Raw genomic sequence first — 27,364 nt, forward strand, 5'->3', positions numbered from 1 at the left:
AGTAGTTGGGGCATGACACCACACCCAGCTAATTTTTGTAGTTTTAGTAGAGACAGGGTTTCACCATGTTGGCCAGGCTGGTCTCAAACTCCTGACCTCAGGTGATCCACTTGCCTCAGCCTCCCAAAATGCTGGGATTACAGGCATGAGCCACCACGCCTAGCCCTATGTGGTCTTATGCATCTGGTTTCTTTCACTTAGCATGTTATGGCATGCATCAGTGCTTCATTCTTTTTATTACTGAGTAGTTGTTTCTTTGTATGCTTATATATGTATATATATATATATATATATTCATGTCGGATATATATATGTCACATTTTCTTTATCGATTCATCAGTTGATGGACATTTGGGTTCCACCTTTTGGTTACTATGAGTACTGCTGCTATGAACACTGGTGTGCCACTCTTTGTGTGGACATGATTTCATTTCTCTTGAACAGGTACCTAGGAGTGGAATGCTGGGTCAAATGGCAAATTTAGATTTAAGTTTTTAAGAAATTATCACCCTGTTACTGTTTCCCAAAGTGGTTGTACCACTTTACATTCCCGCTAGCTAATATTTCAGCTTCTCCATGTGCTGGCCTTTGTTATTGTCTGTCTTTCTTACTACATCCATCCTAATGGGTGTGAGGTGTTTTATTGTGGTTTTGATTTGCATTTCTCTAATGACTAGTGATGCTGAGCATCTTTTTGTTTGCTTACGAACCATTCATATATCTTCTTAAAGAGTTATAGTGAGGGTTAAATGAGATGATAGTGTTTAAAGCACTTGGAAATGCAATTGCTTATTAAATGATAGATATTATCATCATCACTCACAGATTTGGGATTAAATTTTCCTAAGGTCACTTTGTTTCTTGCTCACTTTGTTATCCTGAGAAAGTTATGCAACCCCTCTGAATATAAGAGTTTTCAAGAATAATGTGGGAAAATCATAGTTACTCAGTTCTGTGGAACAGCATTTATTGAATAATAACATTTTAGGAAAAAATATAAGCTCTACTATATATATAAATATGTATAAACACTATTATGTATATTATATATATATATATAAATCAATTGTAACATCCATTTCAATTTCATAAAATGTAAAGAAATGTCCATCTTAGAACTGAAGAAATATGGAAATGGCTAACTTGCAAGTTTACAATAACATTAATGACAAATGTATGAAGTACCTATAAATATTCAAAAGGTAACTATTGCTACTATTATCAACTATATTAATGAAACTGCTTTGAGATTTATCTAACATAAGTGTTTACAGACTTTAATAAAGCAGATTTTTTGGTTTTGTATTTATGCCAGTATGGAAATATGAACAGATCAGTTCTTAAGTTCCTGAAAATATCATCACAGCTATTATACAGTCTTGAAAGGCAGTATCTTTGTGTGTTCACAGACATGTGTTTAAGAAATATAATTTAAATAATGAGGAAGGCCATGTCTAATGGCTTATCATCCACCAGATCTACATAATGCACCCAACACAGGACCAGTTCTCAACCGTCCTAGAAGGTCACTTCATTCAGAGCAGACATTGCAATTACACTTCAGAAATCATGACAAGTTTTGCATGGGATTGTTCTTGGACTTATCACCATGAAGAGAGAGCTCATGCTGTCTCCACATTATAGCATTTTCCAGACCAGTTCAATCTGGAACACCCTTACACTGACCAGGCCTCCATTTTATTTGCCAGGGGGCTATGATGGAAATGACGTTGAGTTCACCTGGCTGAGAGGGAACGACTCTGTGCGTGGGCTGGAACACCTGCGACTCGCTCAGTACACCATACAGCGGTATTTCACCTTAGTCACCAGATCGCAGCAGGAGACAGGTAACTCATGTGACAAACTGTATCAAATAAAAATAAGTGAACCAAGGTGTAGGGTTGCTCTCTGAGTCAGAAATATCTTCTTCTCACTTTACCTCTATGGGATGCAGTGGGGAGGGACAGTAGAATTTGGGCTGAGCAATTCCACCTGCTTCACACACAGTATTAAAATGGTCCACTGAAGAACAGACCTCTGATCCAGCTCTGAAGCCTTGCACTATGTACCTCCAGATATTTTCTAATGATTGCTTAAATTCTATGCATAAAATTTATTCCTGTTTCTAACCGGAGCACTGGTTCTCTGACACTGAAGAGTACAAATAAGAATACAACTCAAAGATGAAGAAGACAGCAGTAATGCCCAACGAGAGCATGAACACCCTAATTATTGCAAAGGTGGCAGGAAGTATTATTTATTCATTTCATTTACCAGAAATGCATCTCTTGGTCTTTAGTGATTTTAGATAGATATTTGTTGAAAGATGTGATGTAATATATAAGCAGCTGACATTTTCTTCTCACTTCCTTATGATAATATTAAGAATGCTTAGTCTCATCAATATTTGCACCTTAGCAAATTACTGTGTGTTTTATTTTATTTATTTATTTATTTGAGACAGAGTCTTACTTTGTTGTCCAGGCTGGAATGCAATGGCGTGATCTCAGTTTACTGCAACCTTCGCCTCCCAGGTTCAAGGAATTCTTGCGCTTCATCCTCCTAAGTAGCTGGGATTACAGGCATGCACCACCACGCCTGGCTAATTTTTGTATTTTTGGTAGAGATGGGGTTTCGTCATATTGGCCAGACTGGTCTCAAACTCCTGGCCTTAAGTGATCTGCCCACCTTGGCCTCCCAAAATGTTGGGATTACAGGCGTGAGCCACAGCACCCAGCCTACTGTATATTTTAGTTGAGCCAAGATGACATTAAAAATCGTATGTCACACCAAGATCATGGCTACGTGAAAATTAGAAATTCAAGGTTATGCATGGAGAAAAGACTTGAATGGAAGGAAAGATGATTTCCCCCTATTTTTCTTATTTTCCAAATTTTTGTTTTCATTCTTCTTTCTTTCTTTTTTTTCAGACAGTGTCTCACTCTAGTGTCACGTAGGCTGGAGTACAGTGGCACAATCTCAGCTCACTGCAACCTCCACCTTCTGGCCTCAATTGATCCTCCCACCTCAGTCTCCCTGGTAGCTGGGACTACAGGTGTGTGCCATCACGCCTGGGTAATTTTTTGTATTCTTTGTAGAGATGAGGTTTCACCAAGTTTCCCAGGCTGGTCTCGAACTCCTGAGCTCCAGCAATCTGCCTGCCAAAGTGCTGGGATTACAGACATGAGCCACCACGCCTGGCCTTATTTTCCAAATTTTAAATAATTATCATGTATTATTTTTATAATGGGCAAATAAATACACTTTAGTTTTAAAGACATGTTTGTAAATTAGGTCTATGCTGTCACAGTTTATCAAATCTGGATTCCCAAATTGAATTCATATGAAAAAATGGCTTCAGTTTTCAAAATTATTTAATCTCATGTACCATGTAATGACTCTCTTTAGGCACAAAAGATCCACTTTAGGTACTAAAGAGGGTCATCATTTAGTCAAATATTGATTCTAAGGTTTGCTTGTTTGTTTTTAAAACATTGACTTCCAAAATCAAGGAAATAAAGCAGGCAGCGTAGATTGATAAAATGCCCTTGGATCAATGGACAAAAGACCTGGTTTTTATTCTTTCTTCTAACATCAACTCAAGGTCCTTTTCAAATTACTAAAACTCCCTGTGTCTCAATTTACCCATCCATAAAGTAAAATAATAAGTAATCTCTAGGGTCCCATCAAGCTCTAAAAGTACATATTTTTATTTTCTACATATTCTCCAGGCATATGTCTGTTGTTTAGCTAATTAATGGTATAATTTCTAATTTTAGGCTTTAATTTGGGAGTGACATGAGGTTGGAGCAGATCCCATTCACTGTCCTGTTTTCCCCAGTGCCATCTAAGCCAGACTTTTTCTGTTCCCAGAGGGTAATAACCTCTTTGTTCATCCATCCACCCCAATGCTGGCCACTACTGCTCACCTCCACATAATAGAAGCACAGCAGGACCAGAGCTTGGGATGGGACTCTAACCCATGGATATATGTATGCTACAGTAGCCTATTTGCCACACAGAATTCTGTTAATGATAGCCCTCCATCACATGCCTTTCCCACATCTAGAATACACTGCTAGTTCCCTAAGGATGGCCCTGAAGTAGTGTAAAATCTGGGGTGCCTCTGAAATCATCAAAAATTCATTTATATTTAATAGGCCCATTAGGTCTACTCAATAGCATTCCTTAAGGAACAGATGGTCCCAGGTAATCTTCATTAGATAGGTATTTATTGAACAACTACTTTGTGAGTGCAGAACTGAAGGATTCAGTGTTTGCCCCCAAGGGACTCACTGTCTAGTGAGGCAGACATCAAGAAAACCAGTATTGATTGCACTGCTGTAGGAATACTATGATACAGAAAAGCCCAAGATAGACATGACGGGGACCAGAGCCCCTATAAATGCCATTCAATGCAAGAGCAATGTCTCCTGTGGAAATCATAATGACAGTTCATACATAACTAGATTTTGATCAATGACAGAGGGCCTAATGTGCATATAGCTGAGTTAAGCATCCCATAGAGAAACCACTTGCTACATGAACAGACATGATTTCCTATCCATTGTTTACCCTAACAGGAAATTACACCAGATTGGTCTTACAATTTGAGCTTCGGAGGAATGTTCTGTATTTCATTTTGGAAACCTATGTTCCTTCCACTTTCCTGGTGGTGTTGTCCTGGGTTTCATTTTGGATCTCCCTCGATTCAGTCCCTGCAAGAACCTGCATTGGTAAGTAGTTCCAACAGGAGATTTCTAAGAACTGGCTTATCAGGTACCTCCTTTTTTTCCTTTTACCATTGTCTTCATTGACATTCCTAAGGCAGTTCCAAGAGTTAGTTTCCTGGGAAATTCTTCTATGGAGAAAGAAAGAGAGAGACAGAAACAGACTACTTCAGGAGTAGTGTTGTTGTTGAGACAGAATTTTACTCTTGTCACCCAGGCTGGAGTGCAGTGGTTCCATCTCAGCTCACTGCAACCACCTTCCGGGTTCAAGCAGTTCTCCTGCCTCAGCCTCCCTGGTAGCTGGGACTACAGGCGTGCGCCATCATGCCTGGCTTATTTTTATATTTTTAGTAGAGATGGGGGTTTCACCATGTTGCCCAGCCTGGTCCTGAACTCCTGACCTCAAGGGAATGATCCGCCCACCTTAGCCTGGGATTATAGGGGTGACCCACCACACCCTGCTGGAGTGATACATTTTTAAACTTATGTTTTACAGTGACAAGTAAGGGATCATTGTGCTTAGATGGTCTATTGTCAATTATTTTGCATAGTGACCACCCCCTCCCAGAAGACAGAACATGAAACATTGTTTAAAAAGCACATCACCCATTTTTGTACAAAATGAACACATCAACCCTGTTCTAGAAGGTCACAGACTTTTCAAAATGAGATGCATTCCATTTCTGGGTCTTGTCCTCAACCTGCCAGTTTTGAATGGGGACATTCTGCCAGGCTATGGTGAAAGGCTAATTAGTCACTTTGTAGGAACATTCCCTGCCTGTTTTCCCAGGAGTGACAACGGTGTTATCAATGACCACACTGATGATTGGGTCCCGCACTTCTCTTCCCAACACCAACTGCTTCATAAAGGCCATTGATGTGTACCTGGGGATCTGCTTTAGCTTTGTGTTTGGGGCCTTGCTGGAATATGCAGTTGCTCACTACAGCTCCTTACAGCAGATGGCAGCCAAAGATAGGGTAAGAGTCTTGAGGGCCCTGTGTACGATCCATCACTGGTGCCATGTGCTGGCTCTGTGGACATGGCCTGGACCTGGCTCCTATCCCCACCCACCCCCAGTGATTCCCTGTGCTCCAGTGAGTCTTATCCTCATTCAGGTGGGAGCAGCTGGAAGTCATGGTGCCCCTTGAAAAAGACCATTCTTTTCACCAAATATAATGAGATATTAATATGTTCAATTTTCCAGCAGAAAATGTGTGATCTGTATGCACCATAAAATCACAACCACAGGAGCAAGCATCCGTGAAGAATCCAATATGAAACAAAACATGATCCGCTGCTTGCAAGTTTCAGATTAATATATATTTACTATTTAATTATTTTGTTGCATTATTGTATTCTTAAATTATACAAGTAATGGTTTACTGAAAAAATGTGTGGAAAATATTAGATTGTGACAAATTTCTTGGTTAGCATATTTTTCTGCTAATTGAGAAAAACTGTCATTATTTGGTCTAACAGTGGAACACTGTAGTCCAGCTCTCTAAATAATAATAATAGCCATTATTTGTCAAGCATTTACATGTGCCAGACACAGTAATAAGCCTTTTCCAAGTATTACATCATTTTAAATGCACATAAGAACCCAATAAGGTTATCTCCCTTTTTAAATTTATGAAATCTGAGAATAAGAAGGGAAAGGGACTTACCCCAGGGGATACAGATAGTAACAGGTAGAGCTGGGATTCCAACCTAAACCCACCAACCTAAATACTTGGTGCTAAAGCCTGGCACTTATTCATTATTTCCACTTGCAATGGGCATTGGACCATGCTCTTAACTACCACTCTTTACAGGTCCATGGACCCCTAGTGATACTTGGAAGCCAAATTTGATAGATATTGGCATACTAAGTTTCATGCTACAAGCAAGAAAATGATAGGGATCCAGTTCAGAAGAGATGCCCACCTTTAGCAAAGTGCTAAAGGGTCTAATAGTGAAGAACGGGGAATCAGAATGACCCAAAGACCCAGTTGCTTTTTCCCTTATGTTTGGCTACAGTGAGCAATGTTTCACAGTCATGTCATCCAAGCACCAAAGGCAAATGACCACGTGTGCCAGACAAAGAGGAACATGGCTTGTGTTTCTTTTGCTTCCTTATGAGGAAGGAAGGAAGTTGAATTACCTCCCCAAACCCCAGAAAAATCTAGATTTGCTAGATTGACAAAATGGAGATTGGTGAAATACAGACAGCCTCCTCTGACGATACCAGAAAGTCCTTATTTTGCTGTGTATATGATAATCGCTGCACTACAAAGTACCCACTGTGACCTAAACACCCATCAACATCTCCTTTAGTTCATCTAACAACCACATCAGGGAGTGGCAGATTTCTCAAGAGTAAAATTGGGATAATAATGGTACTCATTTCATTGTCCTATGCAGTGATATGGTAACTCCCATGAGACCCCACACCTAGCAAGTGGCCCGGCCAAGGGTCCAAACCACACTCTCTGACTACACTACACTCCCACATTCTTCAGAGTTGACCCCAGCCATGTTGGAGAATGACAACTCCTTGCAATTGCAGGGAGCGTCACTATTTCTGCTTTTGTGGCAAAGCCTTTAAGACACAGCTGATTTCTATTTTCTCACAGAATCAGTTACTCCCTTTTCCCTGGAACAGGACGGAATTCATCAAACACCTACCAGATGCTTTCCGTTTTTTACCATTTGATCTTCCCATCAGTCTCAGGATGGTAATACCAATCACCATTTGGCAGGCAAAGAAACCAAGTCTTATAGGGGTTGAGGTGACTAGTTTCACGATAGTGAGAGGCTGAATGGAATTGAACCCAGGTTCGCTAACTTCAAAGCCTGGGCATTTCGCATCTGACACACCGCTCAGCATATCCACAGTGGGTCATGGTTACTCCTTCTGTTAGGTGACCTACAAATAAATGTCTCCAAACAGAGTAACAGGACTCCAAGTCTGGCTTATTGGCCAATTTCTGAAGCACTCAATGCCACTCTCTATTAAGCCTAATTATTCTATACTTAGGCTTCTAACCTTTTTATTAGGTCATTACCTACTTATTTATTTTGCTGAGTCAAGTCTTTTAAGCTAACTTCATTGTCTATGAACTAGGGGACAACGAAGGCAGTGGAAGAAGTCAGTATTACTAACATCATCAACAGCTCCATCTCCAGCTTTAAACGGAAGATCAGCTTTGCCAGCATTGAAATTTCCAGCGACAAGGTTGACTACAGTGACTTGACGATGAAAACCAGAGACAAGTTCAAGTTTGTCTTCCGAGAAAAGATGGGCAGAATCGTTGATTATTTCACAATTCAAAATCCCAGTAATGTTGATCGGTATTCCAAACTACTGTTTCCTTTGATTTTTATGCTAGCCAATGTATTTTACTGGGCATACTACATGTATTTTTGAGTTGATGTTAAATTTCTTGCATGTAATATGTCTTCAACAGGACAAGATAATGATGTAAATGGTATTCTAGGCCAAGTGTGCACCCACATTCAACAGTGCTGCAAGTGACTAAAATAATATTTTGGCCTTTCTCCTCTAAGAATGAACCCCCAACCATTGTTCTAAGCTGTGTAGAAGTCCTAGCATTACAGGATCTTGTAATAGAAACATCAGTCCATTCCTCTGTCATCTTAACCAAAGACATCCCCATGGAGCCCAAGGTTACAAATGTACTCAGGGCTATTTATTCGGTGGCTCCCTGGTTTGCATTTACCTCATGTAAAGAATGGAAAGGAAACCATTGGGTAGCCCTCAAGTGTCAGAAGTTGTTTCTAAAGTAATCATACATGTTATTTACCAAATATCTGCAGTGCTTATAAAATACATTGATACCTATTTAGGGGGTAACATTTTCTAGTTTTTGTTTCTGGTTAAAACGAAATGCGGGCTTATGTGAATTCACTGGATGTCAGTGCACTAACTCAATACCAAGATGAGTTTTTAAATAGTGAATATTATTTAATACCACAGAATTATCCCCAGCTTCCAATAAGTTCTATCATTGAAAATTCACATGTAAGTGAAGAAATAGTAGATCAATGACCTAAATAAATCCCTTGGTTCTAAGATAAAATGGATTCCCCACACCGGAAGGATTCTGAAGCTTTATTCCCCCATTATATATAGCTTATCAATTTATTATTATACATACATACATCCTAAACAATACTAAAGCCCTTTTCCCATGTCATGGATGGAAATAGAAGAATTTTTTTTTTTACTTATTCTAGAAGTCTTAATATGGGCTGTTGTCATGAAGGCTTGCAGAATTGAGTCCATTTTCTAGCTGCCTTTATTCACATACTGATGGGGTACTAAAAGTGCTGGTTTGACTCAGAGACTCGCTGTCATTCTGTCATTGCTGCTACTCTAACACTGAGCAGCACTTTCCCAGTGGCAGATCCCCTATGTCATTCATTCTAAGAGGAGCATTCATCCTTTTGCTCTAATGATCAGAAATGATGCTTATTAGAAAACAAACTGCATCACCCAGGAACAAGTGGCTTAGCTTAAGTAAGCTTGGCTTTGCTCAGATCCCCGATCCTTCCAGCTGGTCTACTCTGAGTGGCTTACCCTGCATGAGCAGGAGCATGCTGGACCTGAGTACCAAACTTTCTGAGTAACAGTGAGATATGTTACAGAACCTGTGTTCAGGTTGCAGGTGAGCTGTTCTCTCCAAATCCAGACAGTCTCATAAGAAGCACACGTGTGCATCTCTCCCTGCTCTTTGGCTAGACTCAGCCAACAGCACCAAAAGTGTGCCAGGGTAAAGGCTTCCAGTTCGGCCTCTGTTATTTTCGACAATCTCGCCATCTTTAATTTCTTAGCTTCCTGTTCTAATTAATCCATGGCTTTACCCTTCCTTTCAGAAATAAACCATGGCTCTAAAAGATGATTTCTCTTCTGTAACTCCCTATATCCACAGGTTCTCATTCCTTTCCCATTATACGTCTCACAATTTAGTTTCTATGACATTGATCACCTGATTTTTTTTTTAACAGATTATTTCTAATAAGAATGGGAGGGCTGGTTTAAAAAGGTGAAATGTGTGATGGATAGAGCAAACCACCATGGCACAAGTATAACTATGTAACAAATCTGCATGTTCTGCGCATGTACCCCAGAACTTAAAGTATGATAAAATAAATAAATAAATAAGGTGAAATGTGGTTGTATGATTCAATCATATTTGTGATTGAAAAAAAAAAAAAAAGCTTAGGCCAGGCACAGTGGCTCATGCCTGTAATCCCAGCACTTTGGGAGGCCAAGGCAGGCAAATCATGAGGTCAAGATTTCAAAACTAACCAAGCCAACATGGTGAAACCCTGTCTCTACTAAAAATACAAAATTGGCCAGGCATGGTGGTGGGTGCCTGTAGTTTCAGCTACTTGGGAGGCTGAGGCAAGAGAATCACTTGAACCCAGGAGGCAGAGGTTGTAGTGACCCAAGATTGTGCTACTGCCCCCCAGCCTGGGTGAGAGTGAGACGCCATCTCAAAATAAATAAATAAATAAAAATTTTATAAAAGTTTAAAAGGGAATACCTGTTCTTAAACCCCACTTAAGCATTATATGAAAACAATGATAAAGATGTGAAACTGTGAGATAAATATACCTTATCAGCTACCCACCAAATCAAGTGGTCATCTATAGAATGAGTGTTATAAGATCCAATTTGGAGAAAATATGTATCACAGTGCAAACCCAATAGGCTCACATTCTTCTATCCTCCTTTTCCCCAGACCCCAGACAGTACACATATATGCTCACTACACACACACTAATCCTACTGTTAATATCTTCTACCTAGCAAACAGTAAGTGCTGTGACACAGCCAGTGTTTCTTTGACATCACTGTACCACAACACTTGCCTTGCAGTTAAACAATTGAGCCTGGTGATATTTAAAGAGTCACTTCTCAAATGATGTCACACATTTCCTTCTAAGCATTCTTTATTGTTTGGAATTCTCTTCTGTTTTTGTTGAATGTTTTTATAGTTTGAGAATACACTTGGGGGGGAACATCGACTCTTGGATTTTTGTATCACTCTGCACTTTATATAGCTACTACTTTAGTGTTCTCAGTAAAAGCTCCTAATATTCTAGAGTTGTCCCTCATATCCTCCACCCAGAGCAGTCCCAGGGCTCAGGATGTTCAAAATGTTTACTTCTTGGGTGAAAATATCAAGAACAACCTCACCAAATTTCCTAAGAATATGAAATTAGCTAAGGTTGGGAATATTCTAAGTCATGGAAATATAATTATTAGTTACCTTGCTATTGAGACTAGCAATAGTCTCTATATAAGAAATAATACAAATATAGGAAGACACTCAATGGCAACTTAATGGTAGATGGTTTCTTTCAAATGAAAGGTAGAAATGAGGGTGGGGTGCAGTGGCTCACACCTGTAATTCCAGTACTTTGGGAGGCTGAGACGGGTGGATCACTTGAGATCAGCAGTTCAAGACCTGCCTGGGCAACATGGTGAAACCCTGTCTCTACTAAAAATACAAAAAAAATTAGCCAGGTGTGGTGGTGCATGCTGGTAATCTCAGCTACTTGGGAGGCTGAGGCAGGAGAATCACTTGAACCCAGGAGGCAGAGGTTGCAGTGAACCAAGATTGTGTCACTTCACTCCAGCCTGGGCAACAAGAATGAAACTCTGTCAAAAGAAAGAGAAAAAGAGAGAGAGATGAACATAGCAGAAAAGGGCTGGAGATTACAGCAGACCTCAAACTGGAAATGACCAGGCAATGCAGGGGAGTTCCCTTTGAAGTACAGTATGGCTTTCAGTGCCAGGTGATATGGTTTGGCTCTGTGTTTCTGCGCAAATCTCATCTTGAGTTGTAATCCCCACATGTCAACAGAAGGACCTGGTGGGAGATGATTGGATCGTGGGGGTGGTTTCCCCCATGCTGTTCTCATGAGAGTGAGTGAGTTCTCAGGAGAGCTGATGGTTTTACAGTGTGGCATTTCCTTGCTCTCTCTCCTGCTGCCATGTAAGACATGCCTTGCTTCTCGTTTGCCTCCCACCATGATTGTAAGTTTTCTGAGGCCTCCCAAGCCATGCAGAATTGTGAGTCAATTAAACTTTTTTTGTTTATAAATTACCCAATCTCAGGTAATATCTTTACTGAAGTGTGAAAGTGAATTAATACACCAAGCAAGTACAGTGAGAATCATAGAGATCTGCAGTTAGCAGGAGTTTGACATCAAGATACTTTTTTAGCAGTTTTCAGATGCTGGCCCAAAGTGAATGTTTATCAGTTTATTTACTGCCAAAGTTCCTTGCTTTTTAAAACATATACATTTTTTAAATTGTCTCTTAACAGACCAGGAATTACACTACAATACATGGTCAAAGTAAGTGATGTGTAATACCAATGACTTTTTAAAAGAAAACACTGAAAACAGGTTTAATCTATTTCTTAATATTAAAAATATATATTAAATTACATATAATTTTCAACAGTTTTGTAAAGAATTTAAATATATATCAGACTGTAGTATATTTGGGTTGAAAAACATTGAGTTCAGTTTTGGCCCATACTTCTAGGGATGTACAAAAATGGGGAAAGAGAGAAGCATGACAGAAATGATTTAAATAATAGGAAACAAGTCCAACAAGAAGGAGCTTTTGTACCTTGAAAAGTAAGCTGAATGAATGACTGTCATTATTAGGTTCAAGAAAAATTTTGTGCAAGGGACATGCTGTTCCACTATTCACCTGAATAAGTGAACTGGATACAAGTAAATACATATAAACGCACTTAAGAGAAAGCCTAATTGTTTAGAAAGAAGAAAATGTGCAGGTTGAATAATGAAATGCTCAGATTTTCCATCTGGAAATTTCCCATGGGAATAAAGAATCATCGCTTCCTTTAATTTTGCCATCCACCTGCCTGAAAGCAGACAGCTCTATTTTACCAGGTAATCTTGGGAAGTTGTAGACACAGGGAGATGCCTCTGGCTGCAGAAAATTAAAGTGTCATACAAAGTATTGCTGACATAAAACGAATGCCTAAGAATATTCCTGGTGGCCCACAAGGTTGAGCTTCAAAATTATGATTTCTTTCGGGGGATCTGAAGTGGAGTCACGTGATTCACTGTCAGTGACTTGGTTATGATATGAGACTTGACCATCCAATCTCATTACTTATAACTGTGCCTTCCCAGACATTAAGGAAAATGCAATCCCATTTGGAAAACTAGAAAAGAGAAAATAACATAAAAAGCGAATAAATAGCTATCTGCTGGTCCAATGTCTCTGTGATCTTTGAGGACATCTGCATTTACAAGCTAGTTAGCTATTCCTCTCTCAGTGAAGATGAGAGCCAAGGGTTAAAGGGTTGTGGAGTCAGGCAATGTTGTGTATCTTTTTGCTGTAATACATTGTAGCCATGAGTACAACTATATACCAAGTCCTGTGAATTCTCCTAGTAAATCATCAAACCTAGCCGGTGGTTGTGGGGATTCTGGACACCAGACTTTGGCGCAGTCATTCCTGAATCTGACTAATCATAAGAGTCATGGCAACAGACCCCAGAGTCTCAACTCAGACTTATGGACTCAAGACCCATATTTTTCAAAGCTCTCCAGATGTGAAGCCAGATGCCACATGCTTTGGTGGAAAAGACAACTTCATGAAAACTGTATTTTCAGGATGGTGAAATAAGAGTGTGTCCACCACATGGAAAAGTCCAATAGGGCATACCTATTGAATATGAATAATATGTAGAGCATGCAGAATGCAAATTTATACCTCTGTTTCATTGAATCTCCTGTGTTAGTGCCAAGAAGGAACAGGACATCTGATATGGTTTGGATTTGTGTCCCCACCCAAATCTCATGTCAAATTGCAATCCCAGATGTTGGAGGATGGGCCTGGTGAGAGGTAATTGGATCATAGGAGAGGACTTCCCCCTTGTTATTCCTGTGATGATGAGTTCTCATGAGATCTGGTTGTTTAAAAGTGTGTAGCACCTCCTCCTTTTCTCTCTTCCTTCTGTTCCAGCCATGTAAGACGAGCCTGCTTCCCCTTTCCCTTCTGCCATAATTGAAAGTTTCCTGAGGCCTCCCCAGCCACGCATCCTGTATAGCATGTGGAACCATGAGCCAGTTAAACCTCCTTTCTTTGTAAATTACCCAGTCTGAGGTAGTTCTTTACAGCAAAGCAAGAATAAACAAGTACAACATATATTTCTGATGTGGCCGTAACATGACAAAAAAGCATTCAGTTATAACTTTGTGGCTGAAGAGTGATGCAGGTGTACATGGATACAGCAGTTCTTTGTTGCAACTCCCAGTTTTTGAGGCACTAAACTTTAACCTTAGTTAAAGTTAATTTGAATTTATGTATCTAAAAACCTTCACAGGAATGCAAAAAGTCAGACTACATGCAACCAAAGAGCCTGCTTTCTGTAATGGGTAGGAGGGGGCAGCTGGCTTGAATGTTACTTCATAGGTAGCTCTGAAGGTCAGGGGTATGAGTCAAAAGCTTCACTAAGAGCACTCAACGGTAATAAAAGGAGGGAGCTCTCAGCTGAGACATACATGATCATCAGAGTTGTGACATAAAAAGGCAACTCTGGCCAGGCACAGTGGCTCATGCCTGTAATCTCAACACTTTGGGAAGCCAAGGCGGGTGGATCACGAGGTCAGGAGATAGAGACCATCCTGGCCAACATGGTGAAACCCTGTCTCTACTAAAAATACAAAAAAAATTATCTGGGCATGGTGGTGCATGCCTGTAATCCCAGCTACCTGGGAGGCTGAGGCAGGAGAATTGCTTGAACCAGGGAGTAGAGGTTACAGTGAGCCAAGATTGTGCCACTGCATTCCAGCCTAGGCACAACAGAGCAAGACTCCATCTCAAAAAAAAAAAAAAAAAAAAAGGCAACTCTAACTCAGACTTCTTTCCCCTTCTTAGGGCCTCTTTAAGTCTGGCCTGCCAACTTAATCTGTGTCTGCACCCAAGGCAGAGGCCTGCAGATCTGATTTACACTGTGTGTATTTCTTTGTGGACTAAGACATTTATGTAATTTCCAAATTTTAGAAGTCTTGAAGCTGGGCTTTCAGGTTGAATACTTCTATGGACACATTTAGCAAACAAGAAATGTAGCTATGTCCTTATAACATACAGAGGCAAGGCATGAATGATGAATAGACAGTTGGTCTCCATGAAAGATTTCTTTTTAGAGGAAGTAGGCAAATATGTCTCCGATGGATTTTGCTTTTCAATAACAAATTATTGAACCAATTCACAAAAATGTATCTCAAAGGATCAAAAAGCCCTCATTTATAAATCAAATCATATCTATGGAACAAAACAAAGGAAATGGGGGAGGGTGACAGTGGAAACTGTCGAATATCATCAGTAGAAGTCAGACCCAGATGCCATGGCATTTAAAACCACAAACCTTAGAACGCAAAATAAAGTGAATTTTCAGAATGTAAAGAAGTCCCAGGAGAAATTATCCATTTAAAAATATGTGAGATGTGCTTTTTCTGAGTTTGTATATTTCTTACATCCTAACAAAAGATTCTAATTCATTTTACAGAGGGATTCAAAGGCAAATCCTCAACAAGGGAAATCCAACTTTGTTTTTTTATCTACTCCTTTAGGAATTTAATGTAATTTATTATGTTAGTTTTTCCACAAAAAATCTAGTTGCATTCCATTTCAGACTTATCCCAAAAGACTAATTCAGTTTAATTTAGTGTAGGAACCCAAGAATGAGAGTCAAGAGACCTCGACTCTACTATTAACTGAATCTCTACTTGCCTAAGTTTTCTAATATATCAAAGGGAACAAAAATATTCACGCTTTCTATCTCACAGGTTTGCGGTGTGGTTAAAAATTGAGATTATAAATGTGAAAGTATTTTGGACATATATTATCAGTCACACAAATGGGTCCTAATTAATTTGATACATGATTACACACATATTACATAACCCCAGAAAATCAGTAGCTGGGACATTGTGAAGTGCAACCAGCTTATATGGCATGTTAGTAGATAAGGGTGGGAGATGACACAGGATGCATCCGAGATCAAACACAGGGCACAGCCAAGACTAGAAGCCACATCTCCTAAGCCTAGCATCTTTTCACTGATCCCAGGGCTTCCTCAAAGGATTCTGTGCACTCAGCTTCATGCTCAGCATATGCAGAAGCAGTGCTGCAAGATTACAGCATCTACCATACAACAGCAAGCTGTGACCTCATAAAGATTTAATGGCATTATCTGGGGCCTGTGTCTTGACAATCTGTCCCAGTCGGCCAGGACTGTTCCACCCCCCAGAAATTTGAGGCAGGGGCATCTCTGGAATCTTTCCCACCAAATCAGATTATTCTTCCCCAGAAAGGACTTGTAAAGTCATTTGTTAGCCTAGAGGACCCTGCTTTTTGCCTCTTCCGTCTAAAAGTTCCTGCAAAAGAGATCACAAAAGCTGGCATCCTGCCCACAATACATATTGGAGCAGCTTGGCTTGCTCCTCCAAGAACACAGTTAACAAGAGCATCCTATTTCATCTCTACAAAGGTGAGAGATCTCAGTTCATGTTTCCTCTCAGCACTACACTGGTGATTGTTTTAAAAATGCATTTGTATGTATATACAATGCCTTCCATTGCAATGAATCTTTCACATTTTTAAAGGTAACTTGTATGTTCTGAAACTATAAATGGTAGTAAAGGTATTTCAAATTATCTGCCATTTGCTTACTATATTAACAAAGAGAGTACATAAAGGGCAATAAAGTTACATCTTTATCGGAAAAGCATACTGTGCTTTGGTAAGCACGGTGCTGTCGCAGCACCGATGTCTGCTCAAAGTTTTATAATGTTTTCTAAATAGAACACAAAAGTAAAGTAACTTTTATGCAGTTTGTGGGGGGAAAATATTAAGAATAATCACCACAGTGCAGTCCACCGAAGGTGTTTATTTTGCTTTTTCTCAGATAGATAGACTTGATGTTACAAGTCGCATGAAAGGGCAGGAGTCCATGGTGTGTAAATACTAGTTAATATCTACAGTTTTTTATGTGCCAACTATGTACTAAGCACCTCATCTACCCTATCTCTCATCCTGACGATAGTCCTATGAGGTAGATAATATTAACCCATTTTGCAGAGGGGAACACAGTGATTTAATGAGATTCAATGGCTGGTTCAAGGTTATAGTTGGGAAGTGGCAGAGCTTCCATTTGAACCCAAGTCTATTTGACCTCAAGAACTTGTGCTTGGGACGAATGCGGTGGCTCATGCCTGTAATCCCAGCACTTTGGGAGGCCGAGCCAGGCAAATCACCTGAGATCAGTAGTTCAAGACCAGCCTAGCCAACATGGTGAAACCCCATCTCTACTGAAAATACAAAAATTGGCCAGGCGTTGTGGCCCATGCCTGTAGTCCCAGCTATCTGGGAGGCTGAGGCAGGAGAATCACTTGAACCCAGGAGGCAGAGGTGGCAGTGAGCTGAGATTGTACCACTGCACTCCAGCCTGGGCAACAAGAAAGAAACTCTGCCAAAAAAAAAGCTGTACTTCAGCCACTATACCATACTGCCTCACTCTTCCAAGTTGTTAGAAGTCTCCAGAATCTGGATCCAAGTTAGACAATAATAGGAATGAAAGAAATGCAAACCAGGATAAGATCATGCCCCTTTTGCTTTCCCACCTTAGAAATGATCACCAAACTTTCCATCTCCAAAGTCACTAACTCATAAGGGTGGTGAGAAGAAACAAACTGACCCTGTGAAGAATTCAAGGAGTATACCAGAGAGCTTAAGAGGATGGCTTTGACCTGGGTCAACGTGAGTTTCTGCCCTGGCTCTGCCTGTTACCAGTTAGCTATTGACCTGACTTAACCTCTTTGAACCTTATTTCCTTCTCTGTAAAACAGAAAAAATGTCCTCATTGCTCCAATGATGCCATGTGTGCAGTGCACACAATGATACCAAGCGTGCAGAACACTTACAGTTCCTGGCCGATGGTTGCATGCTCCATAAATGTTATCTCTTTTTTATTGGAACGTTTGCTGTGAGGTTGCTATATAAAAATAAAAGACACACTATTGGTGAAACAGAACAAAATTCATGGTTTCTGGCTTAACTGGTTTTTGTTGGCTCCTAATGGCTGTACACCTCTTGATTTAAGAGAGCCTTAAAAACAAAGAGTGGCTATCAAGCACTGAGTTTCTATTTGCTCTTTTTTGAGCTCAGCTAAAACTAAAGTCTAGTCAGACAGCCCAAATCAAAGCCCATTTTATTTTTCCTGCAAGTGTAAGTAGGAAATCAGTGCTGCTAAAAATGTGAAGTTAAATCTCTAGAATTTATAATGAATGGGTCAGTCCCTAAACTCCATATCTCTCCCCTTTCTATTTTTACATAATAAAATTTTAGCTGTCATTTCCACCATTTCCAAACTATTCTTTTAAAAAATTGTTCTAGGCCTGGTGTGGTGGCTCATGCCTGTAATCCCAGCACTTTGGGAAGCTTAGACAGGTAGATCACGAGTTCAGGAGTTCAAGACCAACCTGACCAACAGAGTGAAACCCCTTCTCTACTAAAAATACACAAATTGGCTGGGTTTGGTGGCAGATGCCTGTAATCCCAGCTACTTGGCTGGGCTGGAGAATCATTTGAACTAAGGAAGCAGAGGTTGTAGTGAGCCAAGATCACATCTTTGCACACCAGCATAGGCAACGAGAGCGAAACTATGTCTCAAAAAGAAAAATTGTTCTAAATAATATTATTGAAAATAAAATAGCAGCCTGTCAACATATAGAGCTGACATAGGGACCACATGTGTGTAGGTCTCCTGCTAAGGGAAACTCTCTACTGGACCTTCGGTCTTTCCATTTATGGCTTAATCCAAGAGGAAATGAGGACGTCCTCTTAGAAAGAAAGCATATTAAAACATTTACCTTGGAATTAATAAAGAATGGAAAACATCTGGGCAGGGAAGTGGGAAAGGAAAATGAAGCCATCGGGTGCCTAACATCATAAGTAACTTAGAAATCAGGCACTCAACATGAAGTTTAGCATTAAAGTTTAAAATTCATAGTTTCTGATAAGTAAAACTAAAGTAAGACTTTGGCTGGGTCCTTACAGAACTACTCTTAGGCTTAATATTTACTTCCCAGGGAAGTCTTTCTTTCCTCTCCGAAAAGATCAAGTCCTGTGTTTCATAGACTATAGCAGTACATGCCTTTCATTAAAAGCCCCATCACTGTGTTCACAGCTGTGATTTTACACCTATCCAAATCATTCATTGTTCACTGTCTCTCTTTCCCTGAGATTCAGACTTCATAAAGGCAAGGACTCTGTCTGCTTTTATCCCCTGGGCCCCCACAGTGCCTAGCATAGTGACTGCACATAAAAAGAATCTAATAAACATTTGTAGAGTTAATACATATATTCATTGAGTCCAGAAATATTAAACCAAGTTCTGTCCTGGAGACTACAGCAGTGTTTCCCCAAGAGTCCTTGAAGTCAGAAAGCCTGGGTTTGAGTCTTGGCTATCTATGATACTTATTAGCTGTATGGTCTTAGTCAAATTAATTCCTCTCACTGTGCCTCATCTGTCAACTGGGGATAATAATAGTTCTTACTTCACTGGGTTATTACATAGATAAAATGAATTAAAACATATACATTGCTTAAAGCAATGCCCTATACATAACAATCCCTGAGAAAATATATCCTCCTGTTATGATGATTCTTACCAACACCACTTTGGCCAGATGATCTGGGGATAAAAAGGCATTTTTAATCCAACAATTCTGGAAAATACTGAATTAAAGTTAAAAGGCTGCCTCTTTCAAGACTTGTCAGAACTTTCAAAATACTAATGTGCATTTTGAATGTCTAAGGGGGGACATCATATACAGTGTTTCCAAAATTTATCTAATGATAGAATCCTACTTGTGAGTAAATTATATTAGCATAGCTCATAGATAGTTTATGGAACACATTTTGGGAAATGCTGGATTTTATTCTTTAGCAGAAAAATAACAAGAGGCCAGGGGTAGTGGCTCACCCCTATAATTTCAGCACTTTGGGAGAACAAGGTGGGCAGATCACTTGAGCTCAGGAGTTCCAGACCAGCCTGGGCAATGGCAAAACCCTGTCTCTACAAAAAGTATAAAAATTAGCTGGCGTGGTGGTGTGTACCTGTAGTCCCAGCTACTCAGGAGGCTGAGGCGGGAGGGTTGCTTGAGGCTGGAGGCGGATGTTGCAGTGAGCCATAATCATGCCAGTCCTCTCCAGCCTGGGTGACAGACCTGTCTCAAAATAAAACAGAAAAAGAAACAAAATTTGGGAGGAAAGTGTTTTTCAAAATTATAGATTGAAGAAATACTATTCAAGAGAATAACTCTTTCTTAAAATATAAGAGACATAAAATACACGAAAAGAAGATCTAGTCTTAAGTTTTTATTTATTTATTTATTGAGACATGCTCCATCACTTCATCACCTAGACTGGAGTGCAGTGGTGTGCAATCTCACCTCACTGCAATCTCTGCCTCCCAGGTTCAAGTGATTCTCCTGCCTCAGCTTCCTGAGTACCTGGGACTACTGGCATGCACCACCATGCCCTGGCTTAATTTTGTGTTTTTAGTAGAGATGGGGTTTCACTGTGTTGGCCAGGCTGCTCTTGAACTTCCGGCCTCAAGTGATCCACCCAACTCAGCCTCCCAAAGTGCTGGGATAACAGGTATGAGCCACCACACCCAGCCTAGCCTTAATTTTTTAAAGCCCAATGTTTTACTTAGGTTGAGGTACCAGACCCCTTGTAGCATCTGACAGCAAAGTACCAGCTTAAGCATGGGAGATTGCAGAAAGGGCCAGGCACAAGATAAGGCTGAACTCCACATTCACAGGTGTGCCTGGTGATATGCTTAGTTACAAATTAGAGTTTGCCTTTCTCCTTCGCCCCACAAATAATCTAACCAGGTATATTTGTTTGCTAGTACTGCCATAACAAAGTGCCGCAGACTAGGTGGCTTAAACAACAGATATTAAGTTTCTCACAGTTCTGGAGGCCAGAAGTCTGAGGTATCAGCAGGGTTGCCTTCTGAGACTTCTCTCCTTAGCTTATAAGTGGTCATTCTCTTGATGTCTTCACATGGTCCTTTGCTCTGTCCCTGTCCAAATTTTTTCTTCTTATAAGAACACCAGTCATAAAGGATTAGGCTTTTCCCAAATGACCTCATTTTAACTTAATTACCTCTCTAAAGGCCCTATCTCCAAATACAGTCACATTCTGAGGTCCTAGGGGTTAGGACTTCAGCATATGAATTTTGGGGAAGGAATGGAGAGAGTTGGAAATGACACAATTCAACCCATAAAACCAGCTCTGACTCCTCTCACTGGCTTCCTCAAAGAGTGAGGGATTACTGTGTGTCCTTTTCAATTTCCTGCATCACGAAACAAAAAGGAAAAATTTAAGCCCTCTGCTAAGTTATCCATCACCATCATTTCTTGCCCAATTTTTCTCCAACCATTTTAGCTCTTACTCTGTCTCCCACAAACCAAGAGAGCCTCCATGACTAATGTCCTCCAGTGCCATCTACCTTCCTTTTGGGAACAGTTGAGCAGCATCATGCTTCTCCATGGATTCCCAGCACCCATCCTTAAAGAGTCTTTGTACCACTCAACACAATCATCCTTTTCAGATCCTGCTTCTTCCTCTGCTGCAAAGGGTCTGCTATCACTGAATAAAGATTTAAAATCCATAGAATCCCAAAGATCTTCCCCAGTAGTGTTATAATGGGGATAATCTTCTTTCACAACTGGGAAAACACATGGCACTCACAGTCTGATGACACTTTACAAGACTGGGAACAAGCTCAGTGCCTAACACAGCCATGGTTATTGTCCTAAAACAGTGAAGATGGATTTCACCTACTTCCCTCAGAACCAGGACCTGGCTGGAGGGCACAGCTGTAAGAGTTAAAGAAAGAGGGAAGAAACATAAATCCCGGCTTAACAGTAAAAGACAGGTTTATTTTACAGAGATAAACCTGAGAGGGGCTCCTGGCTGATTTCATTCAGGAGCACTTTCTCTTGCAGACTAAGAGTGTATATTGGTTTGGGGGTGAGGGGGCTTATCACAAGCTTGGAATGTTTCTGTGTGGGGGAGAAGTTTATGGTGGGGTTGGAATGTTTCTGGACAGAGGGGAGGTTATCTTGGGGCTGACATCTTTCCAGCCAGAGCAGAGTTATCACAAGGCTGGCATCTTCCCAGCCCATGGTGGGGTATCTTGGGGCTAGCATGTCTCTGGTCAGGAAGGAGTTTGGAATGTTTCTGATTGGAGATGTTATTTGTGATTTATGGTCATGCTGACCTTAGCCATTAGGCTGATGCTCCTTGGATTTAGGCAGTTTTTGATTAAGGTGAATTTTAAAATGAGGTGCTTGTCCATGATGGCAATGCTCCTGCTCTGTCAATGGAAAGGAGTTTGGATTCTGTAATGGAAAGAAGGATACTTTTTTTTTCTTTTTAATCACCTTGTTATGTGATGGAAGTCACAGGGTGAAAGAAAAATATGAAAAGTTGCCTTTTTATAGACCTGACCTTCTGATAGTCTATATGTTTTAGGGACAGATAACTTCCTAATGAGACTTTTTATAATAAAGCTTTCATCACTTCAAAAATTATTAACTTTTGCAGTTCTTCCGGGTAGATCAAACGGACCCTGCAGTTATAGTTACAATATCCTAAAGATTTAGCTTCTCAGTAATAATGGGTAAGAGCCTTAGCATTGCCACGGGCCAAAACTATATTATTTGAAATGAAACCTCTCATAAATATCCAACTATGAAGTCACTATCTATCAACTGCTGTTATATAAACAGGACAGAGCTAAATCTCCCATCTGCCAATATCAGAGCTGCCACAAAGAATGATTTGGCATACAGTACTCAAAATTAAACAAGCTCTTTCTCTGTCAGCCAATTCTGGGAAGCCAAGTTTGGTTTGGGCAGCCACAGTGTAGGAGGGTCTAAGTAAGGAGGCCCAATGGGGCCTGAATTTCTCATGTATTTCCCTTTTGCCAAAAGCTTAGACCTCCCTCAGCCTCAGTGTTTCTCTTTCATGGTATTAAATGTGACCAATTCTTTAGAAAGAACACTGGAGCAACCACTGTCCACCTCCTACCCCTTTTTCCATAGCTTTCTTCACACCTTTGTGTCAGAGTCAAGCCCTGGACTTTGAAAACTAAAAATAAAATTCTAAGACCCCCAAGTGACTAATGGACACTCCCTCAGCCAAGGGCACTCCAAAGAAACCTGAAAACCTAATTCAGGCCACGATGTGAAGGGGGAGTCAGGCATGCCTCATTATACTCTCCTGCATTTGGGATTCAGGCTCAACTGACCAACATTAATGTTAAAACAGACCCTGTAGCAATAAGATACCAGCATGACAGCTCGCAGGCCCTGAAAGAAATTTAACTATTTTAACCCCAAATTCATTTCTTTGACATATTTTGAAATGGCCCTGCACTGCTGTCTCTTGTGGGGAAAATCTATATTCTGTAGAGACTCCCCTTCATCTTCCAGGTTTTTCTCCTGGTCCAGGAGTGAATTAACTAACAGTCTGGCTTTTTTTTTTTTTTTTTTTGAGACAGAGTCTCGCTCTGTCACCCAGGTTGGAGTGCAGTGGCATGATCTCAGCTCACTGCAACCTCTGCCTCCAGGATTCAAGCAATTCTCAGGCCTCAGCCTCCCAAGTAGCTGGGGTTACAGGCGCCCACCACCAATCAGGAAATCTTTGAATTGGTCTATGACCTGGAACCCCTGCCCCTAACAACCTGCTTTGAGATATCCCACTTTTCTGGACTGAACCAATGTACATTTTACATATATTGATTGCTGTCTTATGTCTCCATAAAAAAATGTAACACCAGGCTGTAGCCTGAACACCTTAGGCACAGGTTCTCAGGAATTCCTGGGGCTGTTGCAGGGTCATGGTCCTCACATTTGGGTAAGGATAAATCTCCAAATATTTTACAGAATTTGACTCTTTTCATCGACAACTTCCAGCACCAAATAGGAACCTCGTCTCCCCTGAGCAGCTTCCCTGTGTTGCTGTCACTCTACTCTCTCACACCTGCCTGGTCTACCTTAGTTCTTTTTTGTTTCGATTGTTGTTGTTGTTTTGGGTTTTTTGTTTGTTTGTTTGTTTGTTTTGAGATGGAGTCTTGCTCTGTCGCCCAGACTGGAGTGCAGTAGCACAATCTCAGCTTACTGCAACCTCTGCTTCCTGGGTTCAAGAGATTCTCCTGCCTCAGCCTCCTGAGTAGCTGAGATTACAGGCATGCGTTAATTTTTGCATTTTTGGTAGAGACGGAGTTTCACCATATTGGCCAGCTGGTCTCAAACTTTGATCTCAAGTGGTCCATCAGCCTCACAAAATATTGGGATTACAGGTGTGAGCCACTGTGTCTGGCCAGTTGTCGTTGTTGTTGTTGTTGTTTTTGAGATGGAGTCTCATTCTGTCACCCAGTCTGGAGTACAGTGGCACAGTCTTGGCTCACTACGACCTCTGCCTCCCGGGTTCAAGCAATTCTCATGGCTAAGTCTCCCAAGTAGGTGGGATACAGACATACCTCACCACACCCCAATAATTTTTGTACTTTTAGTAGACGTGGGGTTTTGCCATGGTGAGGCTGGTCTCAAACTCCTGACCTCAGGTGATCCAGCCACCTCAGTCTCCCAAAGTGCTGGGATTACAGGAGTGAGCCAACACACCCAGCCCAGTTATTGTTTTTGAAATAGAGTCTCACTCTGTTGCAGTGGTGCAATCTCTACTCATAGCCCTGACCTCCATGCTCAGGTGATCCTCCCACTTCAGCCTCCCAAGTAGCTGGAATTATAGGCATGCACAACCACACCCAGCTAATTTTTGTATTTTTAATAGAGACAGGGTTTTGCCATGTTGCCCAGGCTGGTCTTGAACTCCTGAGCTCAAGTGACCCACCCACCTCAGCTAGTCAATCCTTAGAATCCAAAGATCTGGGATTACAGGTATAGGTCACCATGCCCAGCCTGTCCACTGTAGTTCTAGTCCATACCAGAAATGCTGATTGGAGGTCAGTGGATCACACCTTGAGAAACTGCTATAAACAGTGTGAAACCATCAATAGAATTTACTTTTAAGGGCAAAGATTACCTACTATTAATCTTTTCATATATTCTATTTGAGGGCCTGGAACATGATAGTCACCTAATACATGTGTGATGATCTGAGCTCAAGTCAAGATCATTGTTTTCAAGCCTAAATTTGTAAATAGAGAAGTATCGGAGGTATTCAAATCAGAGCAACTCCATCTTGAATAGGGGTTGGATAATAAGGCTGAGACCTACTGGGCTGCATTCCCAGGAAGTTAAGCATTCTTAGTCACAGTATGAGATAGGAGGTTAGCACAAGATACAGGTCACAAAGACCTTGCTGATAAAACAAGATATATAGTTAAAAAAACAAAAAACAGTCAAAACACACCAAAACCAAGATGGCAATAACAGTGACCTCTGGTTGTCCTCATTGCTCATTATATACTAATTATAATACATTAGCATACTAAAAGACACTCCCACCAGCACAATGATCATTTATAAATGCCACAGCAATGTTCAGAAATTACTCTATACGGTCTAAAAAGGGGAGGGAATTTCAGTTCCAGAAACTGCCTACCCCTTTCCCAGATAACTCACGAATAATAAACCCCTTGTTTAGCATATAATCAAGAAGTAACCATAAGTATATTCAGTTGAGCAGCCCATGCTGCTGCTCTGCCTATGGAGTAGCTGGAGAAGTAGCCATTTTGTTATGCCTCCCCTTTCCTTCCCCCCTCCCCCAGCCCCCCTGAGGTGGAGTTTTGCTCTGTCACCCAGGATGGAGTGCAACAGCGCAATCTTGGCTCACTGCAACCTCTTCCTCCGAGGTTCAAGTGATTCTTGTGCCTCAGCCTCCTGAGTAGCTGGTGTTACAGGCACGTGCCACCACGCCCTGCTAACTTTTTTATTTTTAGTAGAAACGGGGTTTCACCGTGTTGTCCAGGCTGGTCTCAAACCCCTGACCTCAAGTGATCCACCTGCCTTGGCCTTCCCAAAGTGCTGGGATTACAGGTGTGAGCCACTGTGCCCAGCTGATTTCTTTCCTAATACACTTGATTTTACTTTACTCTATGGACACACCCCAAATTCTTTCTTCTACAAGGTCCAAGAACCCTCTCTCGCAGTCTGGATCAGGACCCCTTTCTGGTAACAGAACGTTTAAAACCAGGATGTTTAAAAATAGAAAAACTTTCACTCATATTTCATTACTTCTCTAAAACAGAATAAAATACAATGTTAATTTGCTATGTCTTTCTACAGCTTTAGTTAGAAGACAAAAGAATAGAGACCAGAGTCAAGGAAACCAATTTTGCCTCCTTTAATTAAAGTGAAAGAACACATTAGATTATAATTCCAGATACAGGAATGGACTTCTAATTGGTTGAGATTGACATAACATTAACAATGTATCAAACCCTCCTATAAGAGTTTTGTCTTTTTTTTTGTTTTGTTGTGTTATGTTGTGTTTTGTTTTGTTTTGAGATGAAGTTTTGCTCTTGTCCCCCAGGCTGGAGTGCAATGGCACCATCTTGGCTCACTGCAACCTCCACCTCCCAGTCTTAAGGGATTCTCCTGCTTCAACCTCCCAAATAGCTGGGATTACAGGCACCCACCACCACACCCAGCTAATTTTTGTATTGTAAGTAGAGACAGGGTTTCACCATAATGGCCAGGCTGGTCTCAAATTCCTGACCTCAGGTGATCCGCCCACCTCAGCCTCCCAAAGTGCTGAGATTACAGGCATGAACCATTGTGCCCGGCCTCTTTTTTATTTTTTATTTTTTATTTTTGGGAACCACCATGTTTTTAATAATCTTGGAAGTGACACATGATTGCTTCTGCTGTATTCTGCAGTCACATCACAGAGATCAACGCTGGTTCAGTGTGGGAGGGGAATACACAATGGTGTGACTAGCAGGAGGCAGGGGTAAGCAGAGGCCTCTTTAAAGGCTACTACCACCTTTAGACTTCTGTTTCTATCTCCTGGGGCAGATATTACCTGAATTAGGGTCATCCAGAGAAACAGACCAATAGGATGTTTATATAGCTCTCTCTCTAGAAAGACGTGTATTATAAGGTATTGGCTCATATAATTATCCAGGCTGAGAAGTCCCACAAGCTGCCATTTGCAAGCTGGTGACCTAGAAACCCTTGTGGTATAGTTCAGTGGCCTGAGAGCTAGAGACCCTATGGTGCAGGTTCCAGTCTGAGTCTGAAGGTCTCAGAGCCAGGAGTGCTGAGGGCAGGAGAATATCGATGTCCCAGTTCAAGCAATCTGGCAGAGAGATAATTTACCTTTCTCTTCTACTCAGGCCTTCAAGAGGATGGATGATGCCCACCCATGTTGGTGAAGGCCATCTGCTTTACTCAGTCCACCAATTCAGATGCTAACATCTCCCAGAAACACCATCACAGGCACACTCAGCAATTGTGTTTAGCAATCCAACTGGGCATCCTGTGGTGCAGTCACATTGACACACAAAATTAACCATCATGCTCC

General features: G+C 40.9%; 1 protein-coding gene across 6 annotated transcripts in view; it reads left to right on the forward strand.

Moving 5' to 3' along the window:
• The window catches only part of GABRP (gamma-aminobutyric acid type A receptor subunit pi), a 28,700-nt gene extending 18,793 nt beyond the window's left edge, over positions 1 to 9,907 (forward strand). For 2 of the 6 annotated variants that reach the window (XM_008991013.5, XM_035290421.3), the window contains exons 7-10: positions 1,710 to 1,847; positions 4,584 to 4,736; positions 5,521 to 5,708; positions 7,838 to 9,907. In XM_008991013.5, the coding sequence (XP_008989261.3) occupies positions 1,710 to 1,847; positions 4,584 to 4,736; positions 5,521 to 5,708; positions 7,838 to 8,140 (782 nt within the window). In that variant the 3' untranslated portion in view covers positions 8,141 to 9,907. The other 4 variants (XM_078364540.1, XM_035290426.3, XM_035290423.3 and 1 more) reach the window with 3 other exon arrangements.
• The last annotated feature ends 17,457 nt before the right edge of the window (positions 9,908 to 27,364 follow it).

The sequence above is a fragment of the Callithrix jacchus genome, chromosome 2 (assembly GCF_049354715.1).
Source record: "Callithrix jacchus isolate 240 chromosome 2, calJac240_pri, whole genome shotgun sequence".
In the NCBI taxonomy this organism is placed as follows: domain Eukaryota; kingdom Metazoa; phylum Chordata; class Mammalia; order Primates; family Cebidae; genus Callithrix; species Callithrix jacchus.